A 14,266-nucleotide genomic window follows, 5' to 3' on the forward strand; every position below is an offset into this window, starting at 1 on the left:
TCGTCCTTGCCAAAGATGTCGCTCAGGTTTTTTATTTGAAGGACATGAGTAGCAAACCGAGGAAACGGAAAGATAAGAAACGAACAGTACATCATGCGATGATCCAAAGCGCCACATTGTTCTTTCAGGGAAAAGAAACATCGTGGGAGTGGAGGACAAGACAGACATGTCAGAAGATTATAATATGTTTGGTGAAATTCCGCCCTTCAAAGTGAACACTGACCCAAGCATTAAGTTAAATGATGAGGATGCTCCATGGATACGGCACAATCGTAAGCAAGCAGGGACACAAGGGAAGAATTGATGTGTAATAATTTATTGTACCAAACTTTGTATTTGGTCGATGAACTGAATGATGTATCAAACCTTTTGTCAAACCTTCAAGGGATCGATGAACTGAATTTTTTGATATATTATTTGTATTTTTAAGATTTTAAAATGAATTAGTTTTATTTTTCTGATTTTTTTATATATAATTGTATTTTTAAGATTTTAAAATGAATTAGAAACAAAATAATATAAACTTTAATAAAATATATAAGTACAAACAAAATAAAATAAATTTTAATAACATAAATAAAATTTATGACACTAAAATTATCAAAGTATTTTCTGTTCAAAACATTATAAGCAACCTCTAGTATTTTTGAAACTAAAATTATATAAAATTGATTCAACTAAAAATATCGAAGTATTTTCTGTTCAAAATCATTGAAAGCTAAAAGAATTTTCATAAAGAACTTTTTTTCTTAGAAACTTTAATAGCAAAAATAATTATCATAAAGTAAAATAAATAAGTAATTAGAAACAAAATAAAATAAAATAAATAAGTTTTTTGTTGTAAGTAGAAACAAAACAAAATAAATAAAGCAAAAAAGAAAACAAAAAACAGGCAAAAAATAAAAAATATGCCACCTACTGGGCCACCACGGCCTGAATACGACTAGTAACCCATCGATGGGCCAGGATTCAGGCCCGCAGAAGGCCCAGTAGGCTCATCAGGCATAGCAGTCACAATTAGGCCCGTAAGCCTGCAATGGAGAGGAGCTCAAGAGGGGAGCGGCAGTGGGGCTTATAAACCACTGCGCGCCCCTCTCAACTAGCGAGGTGGGACTAAACTAACGAGGGGAGCGGCAGTGGTAGCAGCACAATGCCTTTAGTCGCGGTTGGGGAGGCGGACCGCGACTAAAGGGTACCCTTTAGTCGCGGTTGTTGTCCCCAACCGCGACTAAAGGGTCTTTGTGCGCGGGAACGAAAGCGGCGCCAAAACCCTTTAGTCCCGGTTGGGGAGGAGGACCGCGACTAAAGGTCGCGGTTGGTGTGGCCAACCGCGACTAAAGGGTACCTTTAGTCGCGGTCCGCCTCCCCAACCGGGACTAAAGGTACGTCTATATATACTGCACTTAGCAGTTTCCGCCACTTCCCATTCTCCTCTCTCGACGCCGAAGGCCTGCCCCGACGCCGATCGCCGCCCGACGCCCTGCCCCGACGCCGAAGCCCTGCCCCGACGCCGACGCCGACGCCGAAGCCCTGCGCGCCGCCGCCCCCGTCCCCAGTGAGCGCCGCCGCCGCCCGTGCCCTGCCCTTAGCGCTCCGCCGCCGCCGCAGCGTGCCCGTGGCCCTTGCCCGCCGCCCGCCGCCCGACGCCCTGCCGCCCGCCGCCCGCCGCCCGCCGTCCGCTGCCCCTGCCTGCCATCCTCCGCGCGCCGGCAGAAGAAGAAGAAGGAAGAAGAAAAAGGAAGAAGAAGAAGAAAGAAAAAGGAAAAAGGAAGAAGAAGAAAGAAGGAAGAAGAAAACAAAAGAAAAACAGAAGAAAAACAAGAAAAAGGAAGAAAAAAGGAAAAAGGAAGAAAACAAAAGAAAACAAAAGAAAAAGGAAGAAGAAAGCAAAAAAGAAAACAAAAGAAAACACAAGAAAAACAAACAGAAGAAAAAAAAACAGAAGAAAAAAGGAAAAAGGAAACAAAAGAAAACACAAGAAAAACAAACAGAAGAAAAAAACTGAAGAAAAAAGGAAAAAGGAAAAAGGAAGAAAAAACAGAAGAAAAACAAAAGAAAACAGAAGAAAAAAAGAAGAAAGAAAAAGGAAGAAGAAAAAAATGAAAACCAAATGAAAACCAAATGAAAACCAAAAGAAAGAAGAAAGAAAAAGGAAGAAGAAAAAAAATGAAAACACAATGAAAGAAGAATGAAAAAGGAAGAAGAAAAAAAGAAGAAGAAAGGAAGAAGAAAGGAAGAAGAAGAAAGAAAGAAGAAAGAAAAAGGAAGAAGAAAAAAGGAAGAAGAAAAAAAGAAGAAAGAAAAAGGAAGAAGAAAAAAGGAAGAAGAAAGAAAAAGGAAGAAGAAAAAAAAGAAAACAAAACAAAAGAAACCAAATGAAAACCAAAAAGAAAGAAGAAAGAAAACCAAATGAAAACCAAAAGAAAGAAGAAAAAAAAAGGAAGAAGAAAAAAAGAAAGAAGGAAGAAAGAAGAAAAAGGAAGAAGAAAAAAAGGAAGAAGAAAAAAAGAAAGAAGAAAGAAAGAAGAAAGAAAAAGGAAGAAGAAAAAAAGAAGAAAGAAAAAGGAAGAAGAAAAAAATGAAAACCAAAAGAAAGAAGAAAGAAAAAGGAAGAAGAAAAAAAAAAGAAGAAAGGAAGAAGAAAGGAAGAAGAAAGAAAGAAAGAAGAAAGAAAAAGGAAGAAGAAGAAAGAAAGAAGAAAGAGGAAGAAGAAAGGAAGAAGAAGAAAAAAAGAAGAAAAAAGGAAGAAGAAAGAACCAAATGAAAACCAAAAAAAAAACAAAGAAAACACAAGAAAAACAAACAGAAGAAAAAAAACAGAAGAAAAAAGGAAAAAGGAAAAAAGGAAACAAAAGAAAACACAAGAAAAACAAACAGAAGAAAAAAACTGAAGAAAAAAGGAAAAAGGAAAAAGGAAGAAAAAACAGAAGAAAAACAAAAGAAAACAGAAGAAAAAAAGAAGAAAGAAAAAGGAAGAAGAAAAAAATGAAAACCAAATGAAAACCAAATGAAAACCAAAAGAAAGAAGAAAGAAAAAGGAAGAAGAAAAAAAATGAAAACACAATGAAAGAAGAAAGAAAAAGGAAGAAGAAAAAAAGAAGAAGAAAGGAAGAAGAAAGGAAGAAGAAGAAAGAAAGAAGAAAGAAAAAGGAAGAAGAAAAAAGGAAGAAGAAAAAAAGAAGAAAGAAAAAGGAAGAAGAAAAAAGGAAGAAGAAAGAAAAAGGAAGAAGAAAAAAAAGAAAACAAAACAAAAGAAACCAAATGAAAACCAAAAAGAAAGAAGAAAGAAAACCAAATGAAAACCAAAAGAAAGAAGAAAAAAAAAAGGAAGAAGAAAAAAAGAAAGAAGGAAGAAAGAAGAAAAAGGAAGAAGAAAAAAAGGAAGAAGAAAAAAAGAAAGAAGAAAGAAAGAAGAAAGAAAAAGGAAGAAGAAAAAAGAAGAAAGAAAAAGGAAGAAGAAAAAAATGAAAACCAAATGAAAACCAAAAGAAAGAAGAAAGAAAAAGGAAGAAGAAAAAAAGAAGAAGAAAGGAAGAAGAAAGGAAGAAGAAAGAAAGAAAGAAGAAAGAAAAAGGAAGAAGAAGAAAGAAAGAAGAAAGAGGAAGAAGAAAGGAAGAAGAAGAAAAAAAGAAGAAAAAAGGAAGAAGAAAGAACCAAATGAAAACCAAAAAGAAAAACAAAGAAAACAAAACAAAATACTTGGCAGTGCTCAATAATCTTATTTTTTAATTCCTCCTCCTGTATGTCCCCTTAATCTTATTTTTTAATTCCTTTATACTTAAAGAATTTTTACTACATGCAGGAGTGACATATGGCGGACGATAGAGCCGAGCCGCTTAGGGATCCGGAGGCTGAACGTTATCTAATGGGCATCATCAACAACGAGATTCCTTATGTGCGAGGCTCAGAATATGAGCAAGAAGAGGATGTAGTCTCTTCTTTTCTGAACCTTGAAGGTGGAACAGAGATTGTCGATGATCAAGAAGGTGAAGGAACGGACATTGTCGACGGAGGTCAACCGTCAACAAACGACGATCTCGAATTGCAAGTAGCAACCACCTCCGGCGAGGTATATATATACATTGAGCCTCTCGTGATACAAACTTACTGAAATGTGAATACATATGTATTAACGCGCGCGACTCTCTTTCTTTTTTTAGCCCTCCGGATCGAGTACGACAAAGCATGGCAAATCCAAGGAGATGAAAACAGGAGAAACATATGCCATTGAGTTTGTCAGTGAAACTGGCAAGCCCCTACAGCACACCTCAAAGTTTATCAACCAATGCGGAGTCGTTGTTAGAGACAACGTCCCGATCACCGTCCAGTAATGGAAGGAGCCAAAGAAGGCACGTATTGGTTTCAGTTTTGTCGACAAGAGAACGAAAAAGGATTGCTGGAGAAAGCTTATGGAACATTTCATTCTACCTCCGGAATACAACAAAGTCGATGAATTCGGTAACGAGGTTCCGGGTGGACGTCAGAGGAGGAGGCTAGTTAAAGAGTTCGCTCTTCAGAAGATGGGCGAAGCATTCCGGAACTTCAAGAAAAATTTAACCCGTGACTATGTCAACAAGGGCAAGACTCCGGATTTCAATGGACAACATGAGAAACTGAAAGATGATTGGCCAGAATTTGTGAGGCAAAAGCAATCGGAGCATTTCAAGGAAATATCGAAAAAAAATAAGGATAATGCGAGTAAGAAAAAGTTCCATCATATTATGGGGCCAGGAGGATACCGCCTTTCGGAGCCTAGGTGGCAGAAGATGGAGGAGGACCTGAGGGTGCGAGGAATCCCTCTAGGTACAGAGGGATGGGACCCAAGGGCCAAAAGCTGGTGGTACGGGCATGGGGGATCGCTAGACCCGGAGACCGGGGTGTGTGTTCACCGGCAGAGACAGTTTGCTCCCACCCAAGCCCTTATTGACGCAATGACCCAAGCTCAAGTGGGCTTGATCAAGTTCAACAGAGAGAAAGACGCACTGACAACAGCCCTCGGGAATGATGAACACGGAGGACGTGTACGAGGCAAAGGCAAAGTTCCGTGGAAAGTAGGGTTTTCCCAGGACAATGACCCGTACTGTTACAGAAGCCGTAAGAGAAAGACGGACCGGGATGCAGATCTTATGATGAAGTTTGCATCGGAACTCCATGAGTTGAAGCAGACCGTGCATGAACTAGTAAAAGAAAAATCGGCTGCAGGGCCGCATGAAGATCATGAAGCGGATCGCGGAAGCCAGCAGCGGAGAAGCAGCGTGGCTTCCACGGATGCCCCGCCTGGTGCTAGTGCACCGATGATCGAGATTCGTGCACCGGAGCCTCACTACCCCGTGGATGATGTAAAGGAGATGAAAGAATGTGATCTGCATTATCCCGTGGGGAACGTTTCCACGAAGGTAGCTAGCGGCAGTGCTTTACCCTGTACACCTGGAGCACTCCACCACAACAACCCCATTGCATATGGCTATGCTCGTGTCACGGTGGAAGACATAGTCCAAGGGTTTGAGGACCTGGAGATTGACAAACCTACACCCGAAGGGGAGAGAAGACTTGGAGATGTCAAGCGCCAGTTCATTCTATGGAAAAAGAAGTACATAGTGTTTCCAGGCGAGGCGCCAAGGCTAGCAAGTCCACCCCCCTCCGATGGTGGTGGTGGTGGTGGCGGTGGTGGCGGTGGTGGTGGTCGTGGTGGTTCACCTACACCTCCTTCACGCCATTCGACGCCGTCCCCCGATCCACAACCTTCGGCGGGTACGACGCCCCCCAATCCTCCTCCGGCGGGTACGACGCCCCCCAATCCACCTCCGGCGAAGAAGCAGAAGCAGGCGGACAGCAAGGAAACCCGCTCCTGGACTATTAACCCGGACCCTTATGTACCTAAGACCACAAGGGTACCGGAGCCATCACTGAAGCCTCTCCTCCCAAGGCCTGGGGAACTTAGTGAAGCTGAAACCAAATTGGCCGCGTCTGCTGATGATGATAAATGGAAGGCAGATATGAAGGCGATAAAAGAGCCCGAGCCCAAGCAAGTATTCACTGAGAAGCAAAAGAAGTGGGCTAAGGATTTTTTGACGACACCATCCCAAGCCGAGCTGAATATGCCTGACGACTATGGACATGAACTTCGTAGGCAAGCAAAAATATTGAAGGAGGAGAAAGAAGAAAGTAAAAAAAGCGGGAAACAAGTTGACCAGCTCGGGATGCAGAAGAAACAATCGACCCCCCCGCTCATAGTGAAAGCCGGTCCGGAAGAGGACCCCGAGATCATAGCAGCTGCGGCAGCACTTGGATTGACTGTAGCGAGTGCCATGAAACAAGCGTCCGAGATGGGTTTGACTCTTCGTGCCTTCTTAGGCCTTGAGGATGCGCCAGTATGTGAGATAGCATTACAATATGTGCGGAATGGGCCTCTCGTCGAGCCTGCGCGGGAGAAGAGTCTACCGCCACAAATGTGAAATCTGCTACGTTGGTACAAGCAATTCATAACATGGGCCGACAAAGAATATATTTATGCGGATGTTACAGAGGAGCATCACACCAAACGGTACTCTGTACAAGTTCATATGAGTGAATTGTTCCAGCTGTTCAATCTGCGCGACCTCGACAAATCTATGCTGAGTTGCTACGTTCTGTAAGTGATTTATTTCTACCTCATCTCGTTCTTCATTGCCTACACTATATATATATATATATATATATATATATATATATATATATTGTCCTAACTATATTGTTGCGTACGCTATTATGCAGATTGAAGATTTGGGAATGCAAAATAAGAAATATTCATGATGTTGGGTTCATTGACCCACATATCGTTAATGGACATGTGTTACAATATCACCCCGAAGACGTGGAGAAAGACTTGTACAAGTTTCTGAGAAAGCATCAACTCAAAAGTCATATTCTATTTCCTTACCATTTTGGGTGAGTGTTTCTCTCTTGTGCCCATTCTCTTTTGTTTACTCCATGCATGGTATGTCTAATCGATGAGTTATGCATGACTGTGCATGTAACGTGTCCGCAGGTTCCACTGGATTCTGCTAAATATTGAACTTCACACCTCCAGAGTTCTAATCATGGACTCTATGGATTCGGATCCAAAGCGTTGGGCCGACATGAGAAAAATGCTGCAAAAGTAATTATTTTCAATCATTTGAGCTCTATATCGATCGGTCTCTTTCGTTCATTTCCTAATATCAAGTAACTAATAACTCCCTTGTTTATTTAATTTTCTTTGCCCTGTAGGGTTTGGAGATGGTTCTCAGAAGAAATTGTCGGTGAATTCAAACATGAGCTAGATTTCAGAAGGTTAGTTAATGTGGATAAGCAGCCACCGGGGACCAATCTATGTGGATACTATGTTTGTGAGAACATCCGGAGACTAACCTCTGAGCGGAAGGCATCGGATAGCGTGCGGAACGCGATGGATAACTTGCGGAGGAGGCTTAATCCAGAAGCTCGCTTCCGACCAATTCAAGATGAATTAGCAGGATTTTTCTTCAGGGAAGTCATCAATCCTAAAGGAGAACACTATACCGAGGACGCAGACATTTATATGCATACCCGAGATTGAAACTTGTTCGAAGTTGTATATGGTCCTCCATCCTAATTGTGTATGGAAACTTGTTCGAAGTTGTATATGGTCACCCGAGATTGAATATATATTATATATTCCTCTTGAATTCTTCTTGTTTGAAATTTCATATGCATGTATATAGTATCGTAGAATATGTGTACTGAAACTTCATCAAAATTAAAACAAAACACAAAATAAAATATAAAAGAAATAAAATACTACAAATTAGAAAGAAAGCAGGTTTAGGGGGGCTAAAACCCTAAACCTGCGGACGAGGCCTTTAGTCCCGGTTAGCCACGAGAACCGGGACTAAAGGTCCTCCGCCCCGACGGACCCCTGGCGGCCACGTGGACGGGCCTTTAGTCCCGGTCAGCCACGAGAACCGGGACTAAAGCCTTTAGTCGCGGTTCGTAAGTGGCGCGACTAAAGGGGGTCTTTAGTCGCGCATATTTAGTCCCGGTTGCACAGCCGGGACTAAAGGCTGTTGTGAACCGGGACTAAAGGGCTTTTTTCTACCAGTGTTCTCAGTAACTCCTGGCATACAAGCCAACGAGACACCAAATCGGACTCTCCTAATCACCGGCTACCTTGATTACGCTTATACTAATTCTTACGAAACTCAACTAGTAAAGCTCACACACATATAATTGTTCGGATTATTCAAACATAGTCGGCGATGAGCGCCGCAAGAGGAGCCTAAATGGCTCACAAACAACAAAAAAGTATGAAAATTTATTTATTCTATTATTACCCACTAGTCTGTTTATGCCTATATTCGTAGCCTGGCTGTCCGGCAGCAGTACAGATTATATAGTAATAGCGCACTTACCGGAGTGGTCACTGACAGACGCCTCCCACCCCTCCGCCACGCAAGCGACACCGGCCCCAGGAAATGCCTCTGCCTGCGCGCCATCTCCATCTCCATCCTCGTACTCACCAGCTGACATCAGAGCAGCTTCAACGCGCCGACCCTAATGGACACGCGCTTTGTCCGCTTTTTGTCTGTTTGGGTCGGGTCGTCCGCCCCCCTTTTTGTTTGGGACAGCCGTGCGCCCAACCGGCCGACCCAATTCACATCCGCGCAGAAAACCATGCAAAATGAACTGCGCACCAACAAAAATAGCAACTTCTGATCGTCTTAACTGAAGGAATACCCTGAACTCTTTGAGAAGGCACAGAACTTCTTCAGATTCACCGATCTTTGTTGTGGCTTTCAAATTTACCCCCCAAAAAAAAGCATTTTGCTTTCAAATTAGTTACTGTACGTCTTTGGTCTCAAACTAATTATGAACAGGCATCTCTCTTTATCTTTCAATAATTATTAATGTATATATATCTTTGCAGAAAGAGGGAGTACTATTGAATGTTAATAAATAATTCTTCTGCAGGTTGATACATCCTTCACAAGACCACTTCACGCGCTACCCGGCCGCTGAAAATGGCCGTTTCGCGCCGGCTCCGGCGCAGCAGCTGTCTTGCTGCAACGCTGCCTACTGTGCTCAATGCGCAAAGCATAGTGAACCACCTTACTGAAACTAATCAGAGAAGCATGTGGGCTAGCAGAAGGATAGTGGAGGACGAACAACTGTACATAATCCATGTTCAGGGCAATGCTGGCATCGGTCTCCCAGTTACGCTGGTCGTCAAGAAGCTCCAGAGTGTGGATGGAATAGTGGACGGTAATCTAGAGAACCGCTGCAAGTCAGAGATGATCCTATAAGCCAGCATCTGTCACGACAACATCGTCAACAGCCTACACTTCATCCAGAAGACGCGATGATGCTCGTTCACACGTACGAGGTGAATGGCAGCCTTGACCACTGGCTGCACTAGCGGAGGAGGGCGAACCACCGCTCAGCTGGCCGCAGAGGAAGGCCATCGCCATTGGCGTGGCCCAAGGGCTCTGCCACTTACACCATGGATGCAATAGACCGATTGTCCACCACAACATCACCTCTAATAACATCTTGCTTGATCAGGAGTTGAATGCCAAGATCGCCAGTTTTGGTGCTGCACAGATGAACATGGCCGGGCTCAACCAACCATTGCCTATCGCGGGGTTTGTATTTGGTAGCTTTGGATATACAGCTCCAGGTATGGTGAGCGATCTATGCTTGCAATGAAATTCCGTCTTATAACTAGCATGATCATTTACTAAATAGCCATATAATTGGTTATTTGTAGAATATGGGAGGGCACTTGCTTTTATCCGTGCACGATGTGGTTGCAATGCTTGAAAACAGGAAGTTTTCATAATGCTATTGAAACGGTGTTTGTTCTGTTTCTGTCTGCTTCGCACATGCCTATATGACGTAACACTTCTGTTAAATCTTTAATGATGTTAGTATTTGGAGTGATTGCTAATTTGGAAGTTGCAAAATGAACTTTCTTGTTACAGAATATTGAGTTAATTAGGCAACACAGCATTCTCATGTTTCTGACATCGAAATCTTGAATTCTTAGGAAGTATCCCCTCTAGATGTTTGCAGGAGAGCCAAATTATGTTCTTCTTGGGCACCCAATGGAAAGGAACAATGAAGAGCACACCTATTCTACTGAAATGGATAATCACTAACTGGTAGGCTGTAGTGATGTGTATATATATATATATATATATATATATATATATATATATACACATCACTAGTTAGTTTGTACGGTGACTATATGAAAGATGTTGTCAGATGTGTCTGCCTGGATTTAAATAGTTTATCAGGGTATCTTGTATCTTCGATACATCACTAGTGAGGGTGTTGTCGAACTGAAGGGCGAAGGGCATGTGAGCTTATTTGAGAAGCATGACATCGTAATGCTTCTCGCATCCAATATAAGCTGACCATGCCAAGCAAGAAATATCAGCCAAAATGAAGTCCATGAGAAAACAAAGTGGGTCTCAACTGCTCTAGCTTTCAAGAATGAGTTCTTCGTAGGATGGGGTAGCACATCCAAAATTATGTTAGTCTTTGGAGTGCTTGCTCCTTGGAAACTTGCAAAGGGAACTTTCTTGTTAGGGAATATTGAGTGAAGTAGGTAATATAACATTCTGATGTTTCTGACAGCAAAGCCCTTGCTGTTCTGTACTGCACATCGTGGATTCTTAGGAAGTATTCCTTGCAGGGATATTTGCAGGAGAACAAATTTATGATCTTTCTGTGCGGGGACCTAATGAAAACAATCAGATGACACAACTATTTTATCGTTTGAAACTTATAAATGTATCTAACAGATACTCATTGTAAATTGCAATGCTGTTGTATTGTGATTACATGAAAGCCAATGTTGCCCGTTTCCTGTGTGAATTTAAAGAATTTGTCTGTTGCTTCAGTTCCCAACCTTTTGTGTTTCACAAATTCTTATCAGGGTATCTTATTTCTTTCAGATACGTCACCAGTGATGTTCTCGAAGTGAAGGGCAAAGTGCCATGTGAGGTCAGCTCCTGATGAACTGACATTGACTGAACTTATGTTCAGTGGTACTTTGAAAGATGCTACTGTAGAGCAGATGGTGGCTCTGCTTTCTTTCCTTGTTTGGCGAGAAAAGCTTCAGGATGCCCCAAAGCCACGGTAGGAGCAAGAGACAACTCAAATGGTTGCTTGAATGCAAGGTACCTAATATACTACTCCCTCCGTTCCATAATTCTTGTCGTGGTTGGAGGAAGTAGTAAACAACCTATTGCTGATGTCACAACAATATATTAGCTCCACAACTGATCCTAATACCAGAACCTATTGTTATGGCCTTGCCCATGACAGATCCAGATCTACGTGATGAAATTGCAATGTCCTAACATTTCCCCATGTACAGGTTTACAACCTTCTTATTACTTGGCTCGTACTGTTCTTGTTCATGTAAGGATATGACAGAAACAAGGGTGCTCTACTGCAATTTTTGTTTTAAGTTGTTGCTGCCTGGATGGCTATGTCTTGAGAAATACATCAGTTTAAACTGAATATGTGGAATGCCGTCAGTACCAGCTGAATGTGTCAAACTGATGTGGTTACAAATTAATCAGTGTGCAAAGCCAGTTGATAAGTTTCCAAAAAAACCAATCGATCAAGAGTGCGTTTCCTGCCTATTCTGTATCCCCTATAATGTATCAGGACATGCTTTCACACAAACGTTTCAATATTTAGATGGAATACTAGTACACACCAGGATAAGGTGTCAATAAATCTTTACCTTTTTCATTCCTAGTTCTAAATAGATTGACACATGAAGCATACCAGTATATATATGCCCACATATGCATCAAAGATTCATCAAGAAAACAAGCAAACACTCCAGCCTACAATTGCAACCATCCCACAACTCTGTCAACTCTTCTCTTTGAAATGGAGAATGTTGTTGTGTTGATTGTTGGCGCTGGGCCAGCAGGCCTTGCAACAGCAGCATGCCTTAGCCAATTCTCAATTCCCTATCTCATTGTCGAGCGTGAAAGTTGCAGCGCGTCGCTTTGGCGCAGCCGCGCCTACGATCGCCTCAACATGCATCTTGCAAAGGAGTTCTGTGAGTTGCCACACATGTCATACCCACTAAATGCGCCAACATACATACCAAAAACCTTATTTGTGAAGTACTTGGATGATTGTGTTGAGCGTTTCAACATTCAACCCAAGTATCTCACTAGTTTGGAGTCATCCACATTTGACAATGGCGAAAATGTTGGTCCATCGCGGCACATGACATGGCAAAGAGCACAATAGTCAGGTTCACAGAAAAGTTTCTTGTTGTGGCAAGTGGTGAGAATAGTGCAGAGAATATTCCAATGATCCCCGGACTGCAAAGTTTCCCGGGTGATGTCATCCACTCCTCAAGCTACAAGTCAGAAAAGAGCTACTCTGGCATGAATGTATTGGTCGTTGGATCTGGCAACTCTGGAATGGAATTTGCTTATGACCTTGCGGCCCATGGTGCCAATACTTCAATCATTATACGAAGCCCGGTATGTACACACATTATATATATTTTTTGGCCTGGAAACACTAGGGGATCCCCCCACCCCCACCGTATGGGCAGTATATATTTTCAGTGGGTACATAGCAATTTCTTATTATAGTCTCCACTAGAAGGATGCAATTATTCAGAGTTATTAATAGAAAGTATTTCATGGTATAGAGTGATAGACTGTTTTATAACATGCACAAACAACTAAACAATTAGACGAACACCGAAAAAATAACTCTTGAAAGAATATGATTCAATGAAATTTTACTTTATGATGCAGGACTTCAAAAGAGATGTGACATGTTTTGTTGTTGCAGATTCATGTAATGACAAAGGAATTAATCCGGTTGGGGATGACACTTGCTCGCCGTCTTCCATTGAATTTAGTGGATAACCTCCTTGTGATGGCGGCGAATTTAATATTTGGAGACCTATCAAGGTATCACATTAGAAGGCCAAAAATGGGTCCAATGATCCTCAAGTCAGAAACCGGCCGATCCGCTGTTATTGATGTTGGCACTGTTGGGTTAATCAAAAAAGGTATCATCAAAGTAAGTATATCCTTGACATGACATAAGTTTCATAACAGATGTTGTCTTCATATGCCAAGTTATCAATATTATATTCATCTCCTATAGATACAAGGGAGCATTAGTAAGATCATGAGCTATATAGTTGAATTTTGGTGCAGTAAAAAAATATCATTTGACGCGATTGTGTTTGCAACTGGATACAAAAGCACAACAAATATATGGCTCAAGGTAACAACATCGATGTTTGAATATGTCTGAGTTTGTTTTCTTGGTGCAACAATTGTTAAATCTGCTAACAAGCTCCATGTTGTTTTTTTATCCCAGAATGGTGAGAACATGTTAAATGGCAATGGACTGCCCATCAAAGAATATCCGAATCATTGGAAAGGTGAAAATGGGGTCTACTGTGCTGGGTTAGGAAGGAGAGGATTGGCTGGTATTGCAGCAGATGCCAAGAATATCGCCAATGACATCAAATCAATGATAGGCGTTATGTCCAGCTAAATTATCAAATCAGTGAATGTGTCTTCTACAACGCGATGCCTTCCATTGCTAGGCTCCTCAACAAGATCAAGGATGAGATCCGATGCAGGGCTAGGGCAGGGGCACAAGGCCCGTGGGTTGTTCTGCACCAATCCTGGGATGTCTACTGAGTTGTATGATGTACTATAAAATTAACCTCCTAGGAGGGCTGTAACTTTTCCCCATCCTTTCAATGCAATGAAACACAAAGGTCTTTTGCGTTTTCTCGATTTTTTTATCTTTTACATGTAGTTTACCAGGGCTAGTGTGCTAGACGGTTGATTCTTTGAGAAATCTATCCACCGCCACATGTCTATCTTTGATAGAACTAAATTTTTGTTTATTTCAAGGTTCATATGTGCCAGGGAGTAAGCATTACTTTTATAATATAATCAAGGGCTTTATACTCACATGGTGCAAAGAGCATTGTAATTTTTGTTGAATTGTTACCTACAGTATTTTATTTACTTGAATCTACATATGCAAAAGTCATCCGCTTGAACATGATGTTTAACAACAAGGGATTAAGTGCAATTAATACAATCCCAAATCATGAACATCAAATGGTGCAAAAGATTATCAAGTCAAAGTTGTTCATTGTTTCACGTCAGATACACACGAGTAATTGTAGTAGCTTCCAAGTTTTTATTTATTAATTGCCAAATGAAAATCAAATTGATGATTTCTA

At 41.5% G+C, this 14,266-nt stretch overlaps 1 protein-coding gene and 2 pseudogenes across 1 annotated transcript; all 3 read left to right on the forward strand.

The window, feature by feature from the left end:
• The first annotated feature begins 7,921 nt into the window (after positions 1–7,921).
• LOC141026552 (probable receptor-like serine/threonine-protein kinase At4g34500) lies at positions 7,922–9,837 on the forward strand (annotated as a pseudogene).
• A 429-nt stretch (positions 9,838–10,266) lies between these two features.
• LOC141027806 (probable indole-3-pyruvate monooxygenase YUCCA10) lies at positions 10,267–13,896 on the forward strand (annotated as a pseudogene).
• On the forward strand, positions 12,985–13,560 carry LOC141026745 (probable indole-3-pyruvate monooxygenase YUCCA11). The gene is made up of 3 exons (XM_073503592.1): positions 12,985–13,074; positions 13,162–13,284; positions 13,381–13,560. The coding sequence occupies exons 1-3, from the start codon at positions 12,985–12,987 to the stop codon at positions 13,558–13,560; spliced, it is 393 nt and encodes a 130-aa protein (XP_073359693.1).
• Positions 13,897–14,266: the final 370 nt, after the last annotated feature.

The sequence above is a fragment of the Aegilops tauschii genome, chromosome 7 (assembly GCF_002575655.3).
Source record: "Aegilops tauschii subsp. strangulata cultivar AL8/78 chromosome 7, Aet v6.0, whole genome shotgun sequence".
In the NCBI taxonomy this organism is placed as follows: Eukaryota; Viridiplantae; Streptophyta; class Magnoliopsida; order Poales; family Poaceae; genus Aegilops; species Aegilops tauschii.

Coding starts and splice junctions, on each gene's coding strand:
- LOC141026745 (XM_073503592.1), top strand. CDS start 12,985: ATGGGTCCAATGATCCTCAAGTCAGAAACCGGCCGATCCGCTGTTATT. Junction 13,075..13,161: donor TCAAAAAAGGTATCATCAAA/GTAAGTATATCC, acceptor CATCTCCTATAG/ATACAAGGGAGCATTAGTAA. Junction 13,285..13,380: donor CAACAAATATATGGCTCAAG/GTAACAACATCG, acceptor TTTTTATCCCAG/AATGGTGAGAACATGTTAAA.